Source organism: Oncorhynchus kisutch, linkage group LG18 (genome assembly GCF_002021735.2).
Source record: "Oncorhynchus kisutch isolate 150728-3 linkage group LG18, Okis_V2, whole genome shotgun sequence".
In the NCBI taxonomy this organism is placed as follows: domain Eukaryota; kingdom Metazoa; phylum Chordata; class Actinopteri; order Salmoniformes; family Salmonidae; genus Oncorhynchus; species Oncorhynchus kisutch.
The window spans coordinates 7322425-7345211 of NC_034191.2; the positions used below are offsets into that span (position 1 = coordinate 7322425).

Genomic DNA, 22787 nt, shown 5'->3' on the forward strand with positions numbered 1-22787 from the left:
CTGACACCCTAGACCCACTCCAATTTGCTTACCGCCCAAAAAGGTCCACAGACGATGCAATCTCAACCACACTGCACACTGCCCTAACCCATCTGGACAAGAGGAATACCTATGTGAGAATGCTGTTCATCGACTACAGCTCGGCATTCAACACCATAGTGCCCTCCAAGCTCGTCATCAAGCTCGAGACCCTGGGTCTCGACCCCGCCCTGTGCAACTGGGTACTGGACTTCCTGACGGGCCGCCCCCAGGTGGTGAGGGTAGGCAACAACATCTCCTCCCCGCTGATCCTCAACACTGGGGCCCCACAAGGGTGCGTTCTGAGCCCTCTCCTGTACTCCCTGTTCACCCACGACTGCGTGGCCACGCACGCCTCCAACTCAATCATCAAGTTTGCGGACGACACAACAGTGGTAGGCTTGATTACCAACAACGACGAGACGGCCTACAGGGAGGAGGTGAGGGCCCTCGGAGTGTGGTGTCAGGAAAATAACCTCACACTCAACGTCAACAAAACTAAGGAGATGATTGTGGACTTCAGGAAACAGCAGAGGGAACACCCCCCCATCCACATCGATGGAACAGTAGTGGAGAGGGTAGCAAGTTTTAAGTTCCTCGGCATACACATCACAGACAAACTGAATTGGTCCACTCACACAGACAGCATCGTGAGGAAGGCGCAGCAGCGCCTCTTCAACCTCAGGATGCTGAAAAAATGTGGCTTGTCACCAAAAGCACTCACAAACTTCTACAGATGCACAATCGAGAGCATCCTGGCGGGCTGTATCACCGCCTGGTATGGCAACTGCACCGCCCTCAACCGTAAGGCTCTCCAGAGGGTAGTGAGGTCTGCACAACGCATCACCGGGGGCAAACTACCTGCCCTCCAGGACACCTACACCACCCGATGCTACAGGAAGGCCATAAAGATCATCAAGGACATCAACCACCCGAGCCACTGCCTGTTCACCCCGCTGTCATCCAGAAGGCGAGGTCAGTACAGGTGCATCAAAGCTGGGACCGAGAGACTGAAAAACAGCTTCTATCTCAAGGCCATCAGACTGTTAAACAGCCACCACTAACATTGAGTGGCTACTGCCAACACACTGTCAATGACACTGACTCTACTCCAGCCACTTTAATAATGGGAATTGATGGGAAATGATGTAAATATATCACTAGCCACTTTAAACAATGCTACCTTATATAATGTTACTTACCCTACATTATTCATCTCATATGCATACGTAGATACTGTACTCTATATCATCGACTGCATCCTTATGTAATACATGTATCACTAGCCACTTTAACTATGCCACTTGGTTTACATACTCATCTCATATGTTATACTGTACTCGATATCATCTACTGTATCTTGCCTATGCTGCTCTGTACCATCACTCATTCATATATCCTTATGTACATATTCTTTATCCCCTTACACTGTGTATAAGACAGTAGTTTTTTGGAATTGTTAGTTAGATTACTTGTTCGTTATTACTGCATTGTCGGAACTAGAAGCACAAGCATTTCGCTACACTCGCATTAACATCTGCTAACCATGTGTATGTGACAAATAAAATTGGATTTGATTTGATTTGGAATAAACAAAACATACATAAAATGGAGCACACAAAAAAATTTAAGTTTCTCTGTATGCACCTGGAATTAGACAACAGAACACCGTTCCGAATAGAAAGAAATGTAAAAACAGAAATGGTACATAAAGGGAATGGTGGTCACATCTCCAACCTGCTGGTGCTACAGGAGGGCGGTATTTATAGCAGCTCCAGTATGCAGCAATAGAAGTTCAAGTAATGCTACTGTAGTGTAATGCTACTGTAGTGATGGAGGGAGAGGAGTGGGACCAGGGCTGCTTGCTCTGGACCAGTGTAGTTTAAAGAACACTTGACAAAAGCTATATCACCAGTATCGTTGTTCATAACTATCCTGTTATTTCTGAGCCATAAAGGTCCAGACCTCAAGGTAGATGTCAAACAAGCCTACAGGGATGCTACAGCGGGGTTACTACTGTATGGGTCTCTGACATACATCCCAGTGTTTCCATCCTGCCTTTGAACAATAAATAGGTAGCTGGGTTAGCACACAAATGAACTAACATTGTACTGTTAACTAGCAGGCATGAAATAGATAGCAAAGTTTGTTTCCGTAACATAACGATGACGGCATGCATCTTTACCACAAGTTCCTGGGCTGACAGTTGGCATGAGTCAGAAAAGGGCGACGTCTTCACTATGACATGAGTAGCAAACTAGGTACAACATCCTCTTGGCTAAAGTTAGTCAGCATAAAAGACAGCTAACCAGCTAACTTAGCTAGCTAAAATACAATAGTATGGGAAGCTTATAGCACAACATGCTAGCGGACTTTCAGAAGACAAATACACATCCATAAACGCTATACTGTACTAGTTGTAAACCGTGATGGAATGTATACATGCATATCTAGAATCTGGAAATAATACAGATTGGTACCGTTAGAGAAGGAACTCCTCTTTCGATGTTTTTCCCATCTTAAGTTTTACTTGAAGGAATCAAATCAGTGGGCTTATATATAAAATTAGTTTTTCTAAATATATTAATCTTTACGAAAAGCTTTATGGCTTTTGGAACAGAGAAAATCAACTATACCATTTTCCTACTTTGAAAAAAAAAAAACTTCACAGAAGTCATTTTGCATTTTCTGCAAACACAACAGGTGAAAAAAAGTGTAAACAAATGCTTAATTTCGAAACGTGTGAAATTAAGAAAGACAGGCACTTTATTCACCTGTTCATAGCAGAAAAGACACGCTGAAAAATCACGTGTAAAAATGTACACCAAAGCGATTAGAAGTTTTGACTGTTGGACTGTGCCGCCGTTCTGAACGCATGCGTAGTAAGGGACACATTTCCTGCGTCTGATCGTACCACGCTGTCGCCCCTCCCACCTCCATATCCGGAACTTTGACTTTGTTTGACTTCCGGCCTGTCGAGATGAGTCGCTTATTCAGGGAGGGAGGAGATGTTTCTTAATATGGGTGGAAGTGTTAAAATTTGTCAATTACATTTAGTCAGTTACATTTAGCAAATGCAAACGCTACTACAGCAAGGCGTTTGTGAGATAAATGAATGAAGAAATTTAAAACAACTTTTTCCACATTGCATTAGAACTACAAAGCTGACGCTGGATTGCTAAATGAGTTTATTTTCATTGAAATAGCATGGCATGTTAGCTAGCTAGCCATAGTTTTCTGTCTAGACTCTAGCCTGTAACTAATGGTTGTTACGTTGTGGAACAGAGCAATAGTTATTTGTACTTGTCATTTGGTTGAGACTAACGTTAGTTAGAAAATAATTGTTTACTTTGTGTATATTTGTTGTGTAATTGGTTGGCTTTGCTAGTTAGCAAGCTGAGATTGATTTGCTCAAATTGGCTAACTTAGCTATTGGCTAATTTTTTAAGAGAACAGGCTAGCTCCCTGCAGAATCCAGAGTAGAGAATGTGGGATAAGATCTGTCTGTTGCAGTGCCCAGACGAGGTGAGAGCAAACTGCTACAGAGAGTAGTTATATTTCAAGGTTGAACCAATGCAATAAGTATTTTATTGGCTTGCTAAATTAGCTGCTTTTCCTGCAAAATGTCTATCTGATAAAGTTGTTAGTTCAAATTATTGTTCTTCTTTTGAAACATTGCAGCCACAACATCATAATCAAGTACTCAAGCATCCGCAGACCACCGAGGAGGAGGAACATGTATAGAAAATGAAGTACTAGCTCGCTAAATGAGCTGCTTTTCCTGAAAATGTGTATTTGATAAAGCTACACTCTTAGAAGACAATGTGCTATTGCGACCTGGAATGAAACCCCAAAATGGTTCTACCTGGAACCAAAAAGGGTTATACTATGGGGACAGCTGAAGAACCCTTTTTTTCTAAGTGTATCTAGTTCTTCTATTGCAATGTCCATGTTACAGCCACAAGTTGATGATCAGGTAGTCAAGCACCTGAAGATCAGCGGGGAGGAGAAAAGCCTGCCATGGATGAGCAAGCTAGAACAATAACAACTAGCTATATCAGATAAACATGTTCAGGAAAAGCAGGGAGGGAGAGAGCTAGTAGTAGTAACATTATTATTATTTGAAACCTCACATGCTCATAATCTGTATCTGTGTTATATTTAAGCAATAAGGCACCTCGGGTTTGTGGTGTATGGACAATATATCACGGCTAAGGGCTGTTCTTATGCACAATGAAATGCCAAGTGCCTGGATACAGCCCTTAGCCCTGCTATATTGGCCATATACCACAAACCCCTGAGGTGCCTTATTTCTATTAAAAACCTGTTTACAAACGTAATTACAACAGTAAACAAGTAATTTTGACTCATACCTGTGGTATACGGTCTGATATATATATACCATGGCTTGCTACAGTATCTGTCTCATGTTGTACTGATCATCAACATGAACAAGACCTGAATTCTATTGAATTGTCAACTGGTCTAAATTCTTATTAGAAAGATGTTGCTGTTCAGAATGACATGTGTATGACTGTTGGATGTTCACAGGAATCTCCAAATGCCATGTTGAACGAGCACCACGGATGAAAGAGGCGGAGGAAAACAGACACATCTTCACCAAGTCATACAATGTTTACTTCATGAACAACTGTTACATCAGAAATAAATACAATATTTTAGTTTATTCTGTTTGTTTTTTTGTTATGCTGGAAGTGAGTAATTTAGCAGGTCTATAGTGTAATGTATTGTTTTGGAACATTTATTATGTATCTATTCAGTCAAAACTCACTTATTTTATGTTTGTTAAAATGTTTTGTACTGTTACATGCTGAAACAGTGTCTTTAGTTTTGAGCTAGACTATGATTGGGGAAATGTCTACTGTACATGTCTACTACCTTTTTAAAAATGTGGTTGATGAATGAAAATAGCATGTTTTTTAATAGTTTTGTTGCTACTGTCTGGTGAGGAAGTGAGCAATATGGAATACGTTGGAGGAGGAAGGGAGAATTAATGAGCTATTTTCAAAACATTGGATTACCAACTTGAGCGGTGCCGTCTCAGTTTGCATCACATTTTCACATGGATATATATATATATATACACTGAACGAAAATATAAATGCAACATGTAAAGTGTTGTTCTCGTGTTTCAAGAGCTGAAATAAAAGATCCCAGACATTTTCCATACGCATGAGAATTTCACCTTTATTCAACCAGGTAGCCTAGTTGAGAACGAGTTCTCATTTGCAACTGCGAACTGGCCAAGATAAAGCGTAGCAATTCGACACACAACAACACAGAGTTACACATGGAATAAACAAAACATACAGTCAATAATACAGTAGGGAGTTAAGGCAATAAATAGGCCATGGTGGTGAAGTAATTACAATATAGCAATTTAACACTGGAATGGTAGATGTGCAGAACATTAATGTGCAAGTAAAGATACTGGGGTGCAAAGGAGCAAGATAAATAAACACTGTATGGGGATGAGAGGTAGATCGATGGGCTGTTTACAGATGGGCTATGTACAGGTGCAATGAAGAAGCTTATTTATCTGAAATGTTGTGAACCCTGGTCCTTCCTCCGCTGCCTCAATAACAGTTTATATATTCCCTTTTAGAAAACATTTCAATTCAGCCTTTGTGGTTTGGAAAGTATAGTGACTATTATTGATTCAATTTATTTATCAAACAAATGGGGGTGTGGAAAAGTTGGTACTTTTCGCAAAACAATCCCCTCTGGTGGATGGAAAGTGTCATAACTTTTTTTTTTATATCCTTGATATTTAGTTTGAAACTTCAGACAAGGAAAAATTATGGATAGCTAATTAAAATTTAAAAAATCCCTATCTATGAATTATGAATACTTTGCTTTTTTTTCAATACATGAATGCTTTAAAAAAATCACAAAATGCGACGTTAGCTACCAAATATAAAATGTTAGGGAATTATCCCAAAACAACTACAAAAACTAAATTCCTTACCCAATAGGCTGTACAGGTGTAATGAACGAGTGTAAAAATGACCATAACAAGCGTTCTAATCACCTGTAAACACACATTGAACAGGTTTAATGAACGAGTGTAAAAATCACCTGTAAACACACACTGAACAGGTGAAAAAAAATCACGTGTACAGAAAATGACATTTGATACTTGAAAAAAGCAAGTGTAAAAATGATAATAACAAGACGTGTTCCGGGTAGGACGTTTTGAACCTCTTGGCCTTCCATACGTCATGCTCGCTTATAAAGATCAGATAACTCTTAACACGTGCTTTCATATCTGGCTGGCTCAGTTCCAGAATGAATCCACTATTACGCTCTGCTCGGATTGAAGTGACTTGTTAACAAGCAAAACTGACACCGTTTCTTTCTGCTTTCTTCCATCAATAGCTGGGGACTCGTAAAATGCGGTTGAAAGGCATATTTTTACTCCTGTCTTTAGGAGCGTTCACATCTTATTATGTTTACCAGCCCATTCCAGACGAGATAGAGGAGAGATGGAAACTCATGTTGACCGACTGCTTCTTCAGAAGTCTCAGCCACCTGGTAAAAACACTTTGAGTTGATTAACGATGACCTATTATATTAGTTTTTGATTCAGAAAATATTAGGCTCGTTTATTCTGTTGTGTTTTTAATATTGTGATTTTACTATCAAGGGGGAATCATACTTAAAGTTACGCTTCTCCAATGTGCGTGGGAGTCATGCGTAAAACTCATACATTGTATATAAATCAATACTGTTTTTATGATGTTTGACTGGAATGAAATTGTTATTGGCCAGTCCTTTGGCACGGTACACAGCCTAGTTAGTAGCGTAGTAAATGGATTCCGCTGAGGTTGTTGGGTACATGCAGACATGCAGAATGACAGTCGCACCAGATTATATTAGACGGTAATCCAGCTATTGTAGTCCTGCTCACCTGTTCTAATTATAGACCCTAATAAAGAAAATCGATGCTTTATGAACGGAGGCACCAGATGAGACGACTGTTTATATCCCAGCATGACACCAGAGATGTTTATCGATTATAGATAATATATAATTCGACATTGTTCAAAGTATGTATTTCAAATTATATATATATATTATACAGAGAAATGTTTAAATTAGACTGAATTCCCCCCTGACTAGATGTCTTATTATTATTTGGAGAAAAAATGCTCTATCTCCATTGAACCGGGTCCAGATAAAAGTGTTGTCCAGAAGAATCAACTGAAATATTCTCTGCAAATTACCATACAGTATAAATTGTTTATTATACAGACAATAATTCACTCTGTTCCAGTTGAGTGAAACAAATACATTTTGATTGAGGGCCAAGGGGTGAACTTCTCCTGGTATTCAGTCAGCGATTTGTATAACATTTTTACAATAGAATTATCCACGGTCATGCCTGTCTCTGTCCTAGAGCAAGGAAGGAGCCTTTACTGACATGTTTAGCCGGTGCATGGCACGCATAGACATTAAATAACAACAGGACTGTAGATCCCCTTCTGGTGGACAGCTTGGGGCCTTCTGGTGGACAGCTTGGGGCCTTCTGGTGGACAGCTGGGGCCTTGACTGTAGATCCCCTCTGAAGCTCACACGAATCAGGGGAAAGCCCTTTACTCCCAAACTTGTTCCTCTCTTGTTTAATTGCAGTTAATGAACATCTAATTACCTCAGATTTGAAACTAAGATTTATTTATCTTTATCCATATTTCTCTCTTCTTTCTCTTCCTCCCCCTATTTCTCTCTCCCTATGTTTTTGTCCTCCCTCACAACATCCCTTCTGTATGCCTTTATTCATTCTCTTCCCCTGGTCTCCTTCTGGTCTCTTCCCCTGGTCTCCTTCTGGTCTCTTCTTCTGGTCTCCTTGTCACTTCCCCTGGTCTCCTTCTTGTCTCTCCTTCTTGTCTCCTGGTCTCCTTCTGGTCTCTTCCCCTGGTCTCCTTCTGGTCTCTTCCCCTGGTCTCCTTCTGGTCACTTCCCCTGGTCTCCTTCTGGTCACTTCCCCTGGTCTCCTTCTGGTCACTTCCCCTGGTCTCCTTCTGGTCACTTCCCCTGGTCTCCTTCTGGTCACTTCCCCTGGTCTCCTTCTGGTCACTTCCCCTGGTCTCCTTCTGGTCACTTCCCCTGGTCTCCTTCTGGTCACTTCCCCTGGTCTCCTTCTGGTCACTTCCCCTGGTCTCCTTCTGGTCACTTCCCCTGGTCTCCTTCTGGTCACTTCCCCTGGTCTCTTCCTTCTGGTCACTTCCCCTGGTCTCTTCCTTCTGGTCACTTCCCCTGGTCTCTTCCTTCTGGTCACTTCCCCTGGTCACTTATTCTGGTCTCCCTCTGGTCACTTCTTCTGGTCTCCTTCTTGTCTCTTCTTCTGGTCTCCTTCTTGTCTCTTCTTCTGGTCTCCTTCTTGTCTCTTCTTCTGGTCTCCTTCTTGTCTCTTCTTCTGGTCTCCTTCTTGTCTCTTCTTCTGGTCTCCTTCTTGTCTCTTCTTCTGGTCTCCTTCTTGTCTCTTCTTCTGGTCTCCTTGTCTCCTTCCCCTGGTCTCCTTCTTGTCTCCTTCCCCTGGCCTCCTTCTTGTCTCTTCTTCTGGTCTCCTTCTTGTCTCTTCTTCTGGTCTCCTTCCCCTGGTCTCCTTCTGGTCACTTCCTCTGGTCTCCTTCTGGTCACTTCCCCTGGTCTCCTTCTGGTCACTTCCCCTGGTCTCCTTCTGGTCTCCTTCTGGTCTCCTTCTGGTCTCCTTATGGTCTCTTCCCCTGGTCTCCTCCCCTGGTCTTCCCCTGGTCTCCTCCCCTGGTCTTCTCTCTTCTTCTGGTCTCCTTCTTGTCACTTCTTCTGGTCTCCTTCTTGTCACTTCTTCTGGTCTCCTTCTTGTCACTTCTTCTGGTCTCCTTCTTGTCACTTCTTCTGGTCTCCTTCTTGTCACTTCTTCTGGTCTCCTTCTTGTCACTTCTTCTGGTCTCCTTCTTGTCTCTTCTTCTGGTCTCCTTCTTGTCTCTTCTTCTGGTCTCCTTCTTGTCTCCTTCCCCTGGTCTCCTTCTTGTCTCCTTCCCCTGGTCTCCTTCTTGTCTCCTTCTTGTCACTTCTTCTGGTCTCCTTCTTGTCACTTCTTCTGGTCTCCTTCTTGTCACTTCTTCTGGTCTCCTTCTTGTCACTTCTTCTGGTCTCCTTCTTGTCACTTCTTCTGGTCTCCTTCTTGTCACTTCTTCTGGTCTCCTTCTTGTCACTTCTTCTGGTCTCCTTCTTGTCACTTCTTCTGGTCTCCTTCTTGTCACTTCTTCTGGTCTCCTTCTCTCTGCTTTTCATCTCTCTACCGCTCTGCTCCAACATGCCTCTTCATCTCTCTCTCTACCTCTCTGCTCCAACATGCCTCTTCATCTCTCTCTGCAGGCAGACTTCAGTGAGCTGCTGGGGTTGAAGGACTACATGGGGGTGATGATGTTCATCACGTTCGCTGAGCGGGTGGTGCCAGTGTCAGACCAACGTGTGCACGTCACAGAGGAGCTGTTTGATGAGGTGCAGGTGGTGGTGTACCAGCCCAAACTGCAGGGCGGCGACACTGAGCTGAGGAGAGCAGTCATATACCTGCACGGTGGAGGATGGTGCCTGGGCAGCGCCAGTGAGTAGCGGATTTACATGTGTATTTGTGATCACAGGTTGTCGATCAAGAGAGGAAATGAAAGGTGCATTGAATGGCAAAAGGATGTTGGAATCCAGCCAGCATAATGCAATGTCGTAGAGGTTCAGTGGGCTGAAGATCGGCACTGGGAATCCAGCCAAGAAAGAACCAGAGGCCCCAGCGATATGGGGGAGGGGAATGGGCAGGATATATGCCAATGAAATACTGTAGTTTTTACTATAGTCAAAAAAAGTAGTGTTTTTACGGACCGTGATGTTTTTGCGGATATTACTGTAGTATTTACTATAGTATTCTACTGTATACTTCAACATTCTATAGTAAGTACTAGACATGATTGAGCGATACAACAGTGTGTGTTATACAATGGTGTGTGTGGTGTACACTGCTGTGTAGTGTACAAGTGTGTACAACAGTGTGTAGTGTACAACAGTGTGTAGTGTACAAGTGTGTTGTGTAGTGTACAACAGTGTGTAGTGTACAACAGTAGTGTAAAAGTGTGTAGTGTAGTGTACAACAGTGTGTAGTGTACAACAGTGTGTAGTGTACAACAGTGTGTAGTGTACAACAGTGTGTAGTGTACAACAGTGTGTAGTGTACAACAGTGTGTAGTGTACAACAGTGTGTAGTGTACAACAGTGTGTAGTGTAGTGTACAACAGTGTGTAGTGTAGTGTGCAACAGTGTAGTGTAGTGTGCAACAGTGTAGTGTAGTGTGCGCAACAGTGTGTTGTGTAGTGTGCGCAACAGTGTGTTGTGTAGTGTGCGCAACAGTGTGTTGTGTAGTGTGCGCAACAGTGTGTTGTGTAGTGTGCGCAACAGTGTGTTGTGTAGTGTGCGCAACAGTGTGTTTGTGTAGTGTGCGCAACAGTGTGTTGTGTAGTGTGCGCAACAGTGTGTTGTGTAGTGTGCGCAACAGTGTGTTGTGTAGTGTGCGCAACAGTGTGTTGTGTAGTGTGCGCAACAGTGTGTTGTGTAGTGTGCGCAACAGTGTGTTGTGTAGTGTGCGCAACAGTGTGTTGTGTAGTGTGCGCAACAGTGTGTTGTGTAGTGTGCGCAACAGTGTTGTTGTGTAGTGTGCGCAACAGTGTGTTGTGTAGTGTGCGCAACAGTGTGTTGTGTAGTGTGCGCAACAGTGTGTTGTGTAGTGTGCGCAACAGTGTGTTGTGTAGTGTGCGCAACAGTGTGTTGTGTAGTGTGCGCAACAGTGTGTTGTGTAGTGTGCGCAACAGTGTGTTGTGTAGTGTGCGCAACAGTGTGTTGTGTAGTGTGCGCAACAGTGTGTTGTGTAGTGTGCGCAACAGTGTGTTGTGTAGTGTGCGCAACAGTGTGTTGTGTAGTGTGCGCAACAGTGTGTTGTGTAGTGTGCGCAACAGTGTGTTGTGTAGTGTGCGCAACAGTGTGTTGTGTAGTGTGCGCAACAGTGTGTTGTGTAGTGTGCGCAACAGTGTGTTGTGTAGTGTGCGCAACAGTGTGTTGTGTAGTGTGCGCAACAGTGTGTTGTGTAGTGTGCGCAACAGTGTGTTGTGTAGTGTGCGCAACAGTGTGTAGTGTAGTGTGCGCAACAGTGTGTTGTGTAGTGTGCGCAACAGTGTGTAGTGTAGTGTGCGCAACAGTGTGTAGTGTAGTGTGCGCAACAGTGTGTAGTGTAGTGTGCGCAACAGTGTGTAGTGTAGTGTGCGCAACAGTGTGTAGTGTAGTGTGCGCAACAGTGTGTAGTGTAGTGTGCGCAACAGTGTGTAGTGTAGTGTGCGCAACAGTGTGTAGTGTAGTGTGCGCAACAGTGTGTAGTGTAGTGTGCGCAACAGTGTGTAGTGTGCGCAACAGTGTGTAGTGTAGTGTGCGCAACAGTGTGTAGTGTGTAGTACAGTGTGTAATGTAGTGTGTAGTGTACAACAGTGTGTAGTGTGCGCAACAGTGTGTAGTGTAGTGTGCGCAACAGTGTGTAATGTAGTGTGTAGTGTGCAACAGTGTGTAGTGTGTAGTACAGTGTGTAATGTAGTGTGTAGTGTACAACAGTGTGTAGTGTGCGCAACAGTGTGTAGTGTGCGCAACAGTGTGTTGTGTGTTGTGTAGTGTGCGCAACAGTGTGTAGTGTAGTGTGTAGTGTGCAACAGTGTGTAATGTAGTGTGTAGTGTACAACAGTGTGTAGTGTGTAGTACAGTGTGTAATGTAGTGTGTAGTGTACAGTACAGTGTGTAGTGTACAACAGTGTGTAGTGTGTAGTGTGCGCAACAGTGTGTTGTGTAGTGTGCGCAACAGTGTGTTGTGTAGTGTGCGCAACAGTGTGTTGTGTAGTGTGCGCAACAGTGTGTTGTGTAGTGTGCGCAACAGTGTGTTGTGTAGTGTGCGCAACAGTGTGTTGTGTAGTGTGCGCAACAGTGTGTAGTGTAGTGTGTAGTGTGCGCAACAGTGTGTAGTGTAGTGTGTAGTGTGCAACAGTGTGTAGTGTGTAGTACAGTGTGTAGTGTGTAGTGTACAGTACAGTGTGTAATGTAGTGTGTAGTGAAACAGTGTGTAGTGTGTGGTACAGTGTGTAATGTAGTGTGTAGTGTACAACAGTGTGTAGTGTAGTGTGTAGTGTACAACAGTGTGTAGTGTACAACAGTGTGTAGTACAGTGTGTAGTGTACAACAGTGTGTAGTACAGTGTGTAGTGTACAACAGTGTGTAGTGTACAACAGTGTGTAGTGTACAACAGTGTGTAGTGTACAACAGTGTGTAGTGTACAACAGTGTGTAGTGTACAACAGTGTGTAGTGTACAACAGTGTGTAGTACAGTGTGTAGTGTACAACAGTGTGTAGTACAGTGTGTAGTGTGTAGTGTACAACAGTGTGTAGTGTACAACAGTGTGTAGTGTACAACAGTGTGTAGTGTGTAGTACAGTGTGTAATGTAGTGTACAACAGTGTGTAGTGTAGGGTGTAGTGTACAACAGTGTGTAGTGTGTAGTGTACAACAGTGTGTAGTGTGTAGTGTACAACAGTGTGTAGTACAGTGTGTAGTGTGTAGTGTACAACAGTGTGTATTACAGTGTGTAGTGTGTATTACAGTGTGTAGTGTGTAGTACAGTGTGTAGTACAGTGTGTAGTGTACAACAGTGTAGTACAGTGTGTAGTGTACAACAGTGTAGTGTGTAGTGTACAACAGTGTGTAGTGTACAACAGTGTGTAGTGTGTAGTGTACAACAGTGTGTAGTACAGTGTGTAGTGTGTAGTGTACAACAGTGTGTAGTGTACAACAGTGTGTAGTGTGGAGTGTAGTGTACAACAGTGTGTAGTGTAGTGTGTAGTGTAGTGTACAACAGTGTGTAGTGTAGTGTGTAGTGTACAACAGTGTGTAGTGTGTAGTGTACAACAGTGTGTAGTACAGTGTGTAGTGTAGTGTGTAGTGTACAACAGTGTGTAGTGTGTAGTGTAGTACAGTGTGTAGTGTGTAGTGTACAACAGTGTGTAGTGTACAACAGTGTGTAGTACAGTGTGTAGTGTGTAGTGTACAACAGTGTGTAGTGTACAACAGTGTGTAGTGTGGAGTGTAGTGTACAACAGAGTGTAGTGTGGAGTGTAGTGTACAACAGTGTGTAGTGTAGTGTGGAGTGTAGTGTACAACAGTGTGTAGTGTGTAGTGTACAACAGTGTGTAGTGTACAGTAGTGTGTAGTGTACAACAGTGTGTAGTACAGTGTGTAGTGTGTAGTGTACAACAGTGTGTAGTGTGTAGTGTACAACAGTGTGTAGTGTACAACAGTGTGTAGTGTACAACAGTGTGTAGTGTACAACAGTGTGTAGTGTGTAGTGTACAACAGTGTGTAGTGTGTAGTGTACAACAGTGTGTAGTGTACAACAGTGTGTAGTGTACAACAGTGTGTAGTGTACAACAGTGTGTAGTGTACAACAGTGTGTAGTGTACAACAGTGTGTGTGTAGTGTACAACAGTGTGTGTAGTGTACAACAGTGTGTGTAGTGTACAACAGTGTGTGTAGTGTACAACAGTGTGTAGTGTACAACAGTGTGTAGTGTACAACAGTGTGTAGTGTAGTGTGTAGTGTAGTGTGTAGTGTACAACAGTGTGTAGTGTGTAGTATACAACAGTGTGTAGTGTGTATTGTACAACAGTGTGTAGTACAGTGTGTAGTGTACAACAGTGTGTAGTGTACAACAGTGTGTAGTGTACAACAGTGTGTAGTGTACAACAGTGTGTAGTGTAGTGTGTAGTGTACAACAGTGTGTAGTGTACAACAGTGTTGTAGAGGTCGACCGATTTATGATTTTAACGCCGATGCGAATTATTGGAGGACCAAAAAAAGTCTATGCGGATTAATCTACTAATTACTGGTTTGGGTAGCCTCACACAAGCTTCCCACAATAAGTTGGGTGAATTTTGGCCCACTCCAATTAACAGGCACCGCATTGATTATATGCAACGCAGGACAAGCTAGTTATCTACACCATGGTTGATTACAAGGTTAACTAGTGATTATGTGAAGATTGATTGTTTTTTATAAGATACATTTATTGCTAGCTAGCAACTTACCTTGGCTCCTTGCTGCACTCGCGTAACAGGTGGTCAGCCTGTCACGCAGTCTACTCATGGAATGCAATGTAATCGGCCATAATCGGTGTCCATAAATGCAGATTACCGATTGTTATGAACTTGAAATCACCCCAAAAAATGTGTTTTTTTATTTTTACATTTTACCTTCATTTAACCAGGCAAGTCAGTTAAGAACAAATTCTTATTTTCAATGACGGCCTAGGAACAGTGGGTTAACTGCCTGTTCAGGGGCAGAATGACAGATTTGTACCTTGTCAGCTCAGGGGTTTGAACTTGCAACCTTCCGGTTACTAGTCCAATGCTCTAACCACTAGGCTACCCTGCCGCCCCAAATTAATCAGCCATGCCGGTCAACCTCTAGTGTATGGTATTCTACAGTTTACTATAGAATTAATTTACACTCTGTTCACCCTCCACGTCTCCTGAGGAACATTAGCTCTGTTTAAGCTGTTCAGCACAGAGACCGTGGTGACCACCTGGTAACCAAAGGCAATCATTTGACAAGTGTCGTGTTGTGCCTGGAATCTGCTGTGCGTTTGTTACTTTCCAGGACTACAAGAGTATTGAGAATGAGATGCTCAACATACTATTGAGTACGTTGCAGCTGTTGATGATATAATATGATATTAGATCTAGTCTCTGATGGCTCTCTGCTCTCCTCTCTGTGTGCAGGAATGGGACCATATGACCTCCTGGCTAGGCAGATGGTCATGGATCTTAACTCTGTGGTCGTGTCTGTAGAGTGAGTATATCTTTGCTGTGTATCTGACATACAGCCGGTGTTATGATATACATCTTATCTAACAGGCTGCTGTGAAAGCTCAGATAGGCCCACGATAAACATCTGCTTGTTTATACTTGGTAAAATTGTGAAAAGGCAGCTCTCGTTTGATTTGGGAGACATAAATACACACACTACCTTTTCGCCATCTCTCTACTTCTCTCTCTTTCATGCCCTCTCCGCTGTGTCTCGCTCTCCTCTCTCAGCTTCGCTCGTGCCCTTCTTCGGGCTCTCTCCGCTCCCCTCGCTCCCTCTCGCTCCGCTCCCCTCGCTCCGCTCCCCTCGCTCCCTCTCGCTCCGCTCCCTTTCGCTCCGCTCTCGCGCTGCTCTTGCCCCTTTTGCTCCTCTCCTCTCCCGTACCTTTTCGCCATCTCTCTACTTCTCTCTCTTTCATGCCCTCTCCGCTGTGTCTCGCTCTCCTCTCTCAGCTTCGCTCGCGCCCCTCTTCGGGCTCGCGCCCCTCTTCGGGCTCGCTCCGCTCCCCTCGCTCCCTCTCGCTCCGCTCCCTCTCGCTCCGCTCCCTCGCTCCCTCTCGCTCCGCTCCCCTCGCTCCCTCTCGCTCCGCTCCCCTCGCTCCCTCTCGCTCCGCTCCCCTCGCTCCCTCTCGCTCCGCTCCCCTCGCTCCCTCTCGCTCCGCTCCCCTCGCTCCCTCTCGCTCCGCTCCCCTCGCTCCCTCTCGCTCCGCTCCCTCGCTCCCTCTCGCTCCGCTCCCCTCGCTCCCTCTCGCTCCGCTCCCCTCGCTCCCTCTCGCTCCGCTCCCCTCGCTCCCTCTCGCTCCGCTCCCCTCGCTCCCTCTCGCTCCGCTCCCCTCGCTCCCTCTCGCTCCGCTCCCCTCGCTCCCTCTCGCTCCGCTCCCCTCGCTCCCTCTCGCTCCGCTCCCCTCGCTCCCTCTCGCTCCGCTCCCCTCGCTCCCTCTCGCTCCGCTCCCCTCGCTCCCTCTCGCTCCGCTCCCCTCGCTCCCTCTCGCTCCGCTCCCTCGCTCCCTCTCGCTCCGCTCCCCTCGCTCCCTCTCGCTCCGCTCCCCTCGCTCCCTCTCGCTCCGCTCCCCTCGCTCCCTCTCGCTCCGCTCCCCTCGCTCCCTCTCGCTCCGCTCCCCTCGCTCCCTCTCGCTCCCCTCCCTCGCTCTCCTCTCGCTCTCCCTCTCGCTCCCTCTCGCTCCCCTCCCTCCCTCTCGCTCCCTCTCGCTCCGCTCCCCTCGCTCTCCCTCTCGCTCCCCTCCCTCTCGCTCCCCTCCCTCTCCCTCTCGCTCCCCTCCCTCTCGCTCCCCTCCCTCTCCCTCTCGCTCCCCTCCCTCTCGCTCCCCTCCCTCTCGCTCCCCTCCCTCCCTCTCGCTCCCTCTCGCTCCGCTCCCTCGCTCCCTCTCGCTCCGCTCCCCTCGCTCCCTCTCGCTCCGCTCCCCTCGCTCCCTCTCGCTCCGCTCCCCTCGCTCCCTCTCGCTCCGCTCCCCTCGCTCCCTCTCGCTCCGCTCCCCTCGCTCCCTCTCGCTCCGCTCCCCTCGCTCCCTCTCGCTCCGCTCCCCTCGCTCCCTCTCGCTCCGCTCCCCTCGCTCCCTCTCGCTCCGCTCCCCTCGCTCCCTCTCGCTCCGCTCCCTCTCGCTCCGCTCCCCTCGCTCCCTCTCGCTCCGCTCCCCTCGCTCCCTCTCGCTCCCCTCGCTCCCTCTCGCTCCGCTCCCCTCGCTCCCTCTCGCTCCCTCTCGCTCCGCTCCCCTCGCTCCGCTCCCCTCGCTCCCTCTCGCTCCGCTCCCCTCGCTCCGCTCCCCTCGCTCCCTCTCGCTCCGCTCCCCTCGCTCCCTCTCGCTCCGCTCCCCTCGCTCCCTCTCGCTCCGCTCCCCTCGCTCCCTCTCGCTCCGCTCCCCTCGCTCCCTCTCGCTCCGCTCCCCTCGCTCCCTCTCGCTCCGCTCCCCTCGCTCCCTCTCGCTCCGCTCCCCTCGCTCCCTCTCGCTCCGCTCCCCTCGCTCCCTCTCGCTCCGCTCCCCTCGCTCCCTCTCGCTCCGCTCCCCTCGCTCCCTCTCGCTCCGCTCCCCTCGCTCCGCTCCCCTCGCTCCCTCTCGCTCCGCTCCCCTCGCTCCGCTCCCTCTCGCTCCGCTCCCTCTCGCTCCGCTCCCCTCCGCTCCGCTCCCTCTCGCTCCCTCCCTCTCGCTCCGCTCCCTCTCAGCGGAGTGAGAGGGCCCGCTCCCTCTCGCTCCCTCCCTCTCGCTCCGCTCCCTCTCAGCGGAGTGAGAGGGCCCTCTCGCTCTCACTCCCTCTCGCTCTCGCTCTCGCTCCCTCTCGCTCCACTCCCTCTCGCTCCCTCTCGCTTCCTCTCCTCTCGCATCGCTCCCCTTCTCTTTCTTGTTACCAGTACTAGTAATAAGCAGCTGGTTGAGAGAGTGAATTGGCTCTCCCTTAATCACAAAATTGGATTCCTTCCCGCTAAATTCCTGTGTGTGTGTACAGTAGTACTAAGGGTGAGAGCGAGATAGTGTGTGTGTGCAGTCTACCAGCCAAATTCCTGTCAACATTCCAATTCTAAAATGTTTTATTCTCTAAACTGCTTCATGTGTTCATGGGCTGAATTATGACTTTATTATACAGTATCATTATGACTTGTCTTTTATCTCCACACCATCTCTAATGAAAAGCAATGCTCTTGTATCAGCTAGCCTTTGGTCCTACACAGTAGATAGATTATAAAGGATGAGGAGGTTGTTCTAATGTCCATTGCTCGTGTTTCTTGGCCCAAGCAAGTCTCTTCTTATTGGTGTCTTTTTAGTAGTGGTTTCTTTGCAGCAATTTGACAATGAAGGCCTGATTCACACAGTCTGATTCACACAGTCTGATTCACACAGTCTGATTCACGCAGTCTGATTCACGCAGTCTCCTCTGAACAGTTGATGTTGAGATGTGTCTGTTACTTGAACTCTGAAGCATTTATTTGGGCTGCAATTGCTGAGGCTGGTAACTCTAATGAACTTATCCTCTGCACCAGAGAACTATGGGTCTTCCTTTCCTGTGGCGGTCCTCATGAGAGACAGTTTCATCATAGCGCTTGATGGCTTTTGCGACTGCACTTGAAAAAACTTTAAATGTTCTTGAAGTTTTCCAAATTGTCTGACCTTCCTGTCTTAAAGTAATGATGGACCGTCATTTATCTGCGTATTTCAGTTCTTGCCATAATATGGACTTGGTCTTTTACCAAATAGACCATATTCTGTATACCACCCCTACCTAGTCACAACACAACTGATTGGCTCAAACGCATTAAGAAGGAAAGAAATGACCAATTTCCCTTTCAACATGGCACACCTGTTAATTTAGATGCATTCCAGGTGACTACCTCATGAAGCTGGTTGAGAGAATGCCAAGTGTGTGCAAAGCTGTCTTCAAGGCAAAGGGTGGCTACTTTGAAGAATCTCAAATATGAAATATATTTTGATTTGTTAAACACTTTTTTTGGTTACTACATGATTCCATATGTGTTATTTCAGTTTTTTTGTCTTCACTATTATTCTACAATGTAGAAAATAGTAGAAATAAACCCCTGAATGAGCAGGTGTTCTACACTACTTTTGACCGGTATTGTACCTCAGCTGGTACACAAACGTGTTTCCCAGGTGAGATGACCTGAATTCTATCTAACCCCTGTTTCTTCCCAGGTACCGCCTGGCCCCCGAGCACCATTTCCCTGTCCCCTATGAGGACGTGTACCGGGCGGTGAAGCACTTCCTCCAGAGGGTGGTCCTGGCCCAGTACTCTGTAGACCCAGGACGCATCGCTGTATCTGGGGACAGCGCCGGGGGAAACCTGGCTGCTGCCGTGTCCCAGCAGGTTAGCTGTGTGTGTTAAAAAAGCAGTATTATCTATCCACTGTTTTGATCTCTAATTAGCTGAGATTAGGAGGAGCCATCCAAGGCTGCAGTACAGTACAGACCACTAGTTCTAATGGTCCTGTGTGTGTGTGTCTCCAGCTGCAGCAGGATCCAGAACAGCAGTTGCAGCTGAAGGTCCAGGCCCTGCTCTACCCTGTGCTGCAGGCTCTGGACCTCAATACTCCATCCTACCAGCAGAACCAGAACATGCCTATCCTGCCCCGTACCCTAATGGTGCGCTTCTGGAGTGAGTACTTCACCAGCGACAAGACCTTCTTCAGGGCCATGATGACCAACACTCACAACAGCCCAGAGTCCGCTGCTCTGCTCAAATTTGTCAACTGGAGTGTCTTCCTGCCAGAGTCCTACCGGGGAAAGTACAACTACAGCACTCCGGTCGTGGCGTTGTCGGCGGGAGGGGCGGGGTCGGACGGGCCATCGCGCTCCATCGCTGACCCCCGGGCCTCGCCCCTGCTGGTCCCGGATGCCGTTCTACGCTCGCTACCGAAGGCCTACGTTCTGACGTGCGAGTACGATGTGCTGCGGGACGACGGGGTGATGTATGCCGCGCGCTTGCGTCGCGCCGGAGTCGAGGTGACACACGAACACTACGCCGGAGGTTTCCACGGTGCCCTCATGTTCACCATGTGGCCAACCGACTTCCTGATTGGACGCACGATGACGGAAAACTTAATCAGATGGCTGCAACATAACTTGTAGAAAACAGGAACAAATAGTTATGGTGTTTCAATGTTCATTCCTGTTTCCCATAGCAACCCTGAACCCCTTATGTGCTACTGTACTTTACGTTTTGTCTCTTTGGTTGTTTTTACTCATCTCTTTTTTTTTTTTTTTTTTTTAACAAACTAAAGCACTGTCTGTTTGTAAATCAAAAGGGCACCTACTAAGGGTTTGCACTCTGATACTACATCCCCACAACAATACCAGAATCCAGTCAAAAACTGGTTAGCCTAGATTTTCTAATCACCAAGGAAACCAATGAGGCAGAACATGAGGCACACAACTGATGCCAGATACAAGACGTTTGATGAAGCCAAGTGTTGTACATTTCACGTTGGACATCTGGTTCTGCAGCTGAATTCACTATGATAGCCTGAGTGTTCTATTAGAGGAGTCCCTACGGTCACAGGGAGAAAGACGAGGACGAATGGTAGTTTGGTGTTGTCTTTTAGAATTCAGTGGGTATTGTTTGTCTAGGACCAGTCGAGAGGGTGGAGGACCAGTCCAGATTACTAGGGAGGAACATTGTCTTCTCGAGTTCTTCTCATCCCCTAAAGGCCTGTTAGGCGCAGTGATCATGTGAGGTGTACTGAGCCTGTTGTCTTCCCACCTTTCTGTCTCAAACTGCCGGCCCTGTGACATGGAAGGACCAACACGAGGGAAAAGGGGAAGGACAAGGGGTTAAGGAAACCCCCCCCCTACAGCATGTCAGGCTTGAGGTATTTTTGTAGTCTGAGCATGTAGCTGTTATTGAGGTTGAACAGAGCTGCAGTCAGTTGAAAGTAGTAGCTTAGAGCTAATGGTCTCCCTATCGGTTCCCCAGCTGACACTCCTCCTGTAACAGAAAAATCTTGTTGGGGGGGGAAACGAAGCTCCGTGTTCTTTATCATGGGATGAATCAGACTTGATGACTTGCACACATAATATAGACATCTAATCTGAGGTACTAATTTGTTTTGCTTCAGTATTCACCTTACAAATCCTTGTAAATATCATGACTGTCATGTGTAGTGTTTTTTGTTTTTTCATGTGAAATACAGAGAATTGAATACGTGCATAATAAAATGACCTCACCTGATGGTCTGCTTCCCATGCTATCTCCATAGACAAACATTGGCAGTAGAATGGCCTGTACTGAAGAGCTCAGTGACTTTCAATATGGCACCTTTCTGAATTAGTTAAAACCCAAACCAAACTAGTTGTTTGTAAGAGACGGCGAGAGGTATGGAAAGAGAGGAAGCAAAAGCCAAGAAAAATACACATTACTTTAGAAGGACTGAATGCTAACATAAGGCTGCCAAGCTTGATACAGCTTCAATTAGCACTGACGTGTCAAATGAGAGGTGTCAAAGCCCTTTAGCCCAACAATGGCAGGAGAGTCAAATAGTCTACTCCAACCAAATGGAGAGGCCTTAGAAGCTGCCTCCCACTGTTCAGAGGCAATTAAATACAGTACCCTGTGTATGTAAAGAATGATAAGGCAAGAAAAGATTATGAAATGAAGCACCTTATGGAAAATCAAGAGACCCTTTTTGCTGACTATCACAAAAACATCAGCAACCTTCCACACAAACCATCCCCTGGCATGGCACAGTGCTATATTAGCACACTACCCCTTTGTTACGAGAGGGGGGGTGTTAAAACTTCTTGATACACCCATCCCTTTAGCGGGATCATTTTCATCAACACCCGCTGAATTGCAGCGCCCCAAATTAAATTACTAAAAATATTGAATTTTCATGAAATCACAAGTGCAATATAGCAAAACACAGTCTAGCTTGTTGTTAATCCACCTGGTTGTCAGATTTCAAAAAAGCTTTTCTTCAAAAGCGTAACAAGCGTTTAGGTAAGAACATCTCAAGTAGATTGGTCACGAAAGTCAGAAAAGCAATAGATTAAATTGCTTACCTTTGATCTTCGGATGTTTGCACTCACGAGACTCCCAGTTACACAATAAATGTTCCTTTTGTTCCATAAAGATTATTTTTTATATCCAAAATACCTCCATTTGTTTGGTGCGTAATGTTCAGAAATCCACAGGCTCGAGCGGTCACGACATCGCAGACAAATTCCAAATAGTATTCGTATTGTCCACAGAAACATGTCAAAAAAATGTATAATCAATCCTCAGGTTGTTTTTAAAATATATAATCGATAATATATCAACCGGGACTGTCGCTTTTTCAATAGGAGAGGGAGAGACAATTGCTGCCCCACTCTGTTGGGCAGGCAAAACTGCGAACACCCAGCTCTCCACTTGCTCATTTTTCAAAATAAAAGCCTGAAACTATGTCTAAAGACTGTTGACACCTTGAAGCCATAGGAAAAGGAATCTGGTTGATATCCCTTTAAATGGAGGCAAGGCATCCAATGGAACAGAGAACTTTCAGGAAAAACAGCACTTCCTGGTTTGATTTTCCTCATGTTATCGCCTGCAATATCAGTTCTGTTATACTCACAGAAAATATTTTGACAGTTTGGAAACTTTAGAGTGTTTTCTATCCTAATCTGACAATTATATGCATATTCTAGTTTCTGGGCCTGAGAAATAGGCAGTTTCAAATGGGTATGTTTTTTTTTGGCCAAAAACGAAAATCCTGCCCCCTACACTCAAGAAGTTGAATTAACAAGGGGTGGAAACTCAGGATACTTGACAACGAGGACTCTGAGTCAGCTAATATACATCTCTATAAGTCTGGAACAGTAAAGGTACAGGGTAACTCCAAACAGTTTCAGCTGGACTTTCACCTAATCAAAACATTTGCCCAGCAAGAGAAGCTCTTCCTTGAGAAAGATACCCCGAGCGGGTCAGACCAGACCTCTTCATTACATAACCCCACAGACGAGCCACCCCCAGCAGAAAATCAACCTCCCAGCACAGAGTACTACCCTCTCATTGAAATGAAGGACACATTTACCCAGCTGGAGGTAAGGCAGGTGGAGCTGGAACAGCAGGTGATTACACTCCAGTCAGCACAGACCCAGACAACAGTCCAGCATAACAACACCCCCTTAACCAGACTCGGAGAGCTGGAGGTAGAGAGAGACATATCTACACTCTGGACAGTGGTGACACAACTTCAACAGGAGAAAGAGCAGGAGAAGAACAGAGCACTAGAAGAGAGGATCAGATTGCTGGAGGCGAGGTTGAGGGGGATTGCGTGTGACAGAGAACAACCCACTAGAGAGGTGGCCACCCCCGCAGAGAAGCCAGCAGAAC

General features: G+C 46.1%; 1 protein-coding gene and 1 long non-coding RNA gene across 3 annotated transcripts; both read left to right on the top strand.

Annotated features, from left to right (window-relative positions):
* Nucleotides 1-2975: 2975 nt before the first annotated feature.
* On the top strand, nt 2976-4738 carry LOC109881326 (uncharacterized). 2 transcript variants are annotated; one of them, XR_002253829.2, is made up of 3 exons: nt 2976-3543; nt 3700-3770; nt 4570-4738. It is a non-coding gene; the product is annotated as an uncharacterized LOC109881326 (long non-coding RNA). The 2 variants fall into 2 exon arrangements; XR_004203891.1 differs by having other exon boundaries at nt 3700-4738.
* Nucleotides 4739-6277: 1539 nt separating this feature from the next.
* Nucleotides 6278-20646, top strand: LOC109881325 (arylacetamide deacetylase). Its single transcript, XM_020473486.2, has 5 exons — nt 6278-6573; nt 9400-9628; nt 14871-14940; nt 18614-18785; nt 18926-20646. Exons 1-5 carry the CDS (start codon nt 6433-6435, stop codon nt 19544-19546), a joined length of 1233 nt encoding a protein of 410 aa, XP_020329075.1. The 5' UTR covers nt 6278-6432; the 3' UTR covers nt 19547-20646.
* Nucleotides 20647-22787: the final 2141 nt, after the last annotated feature.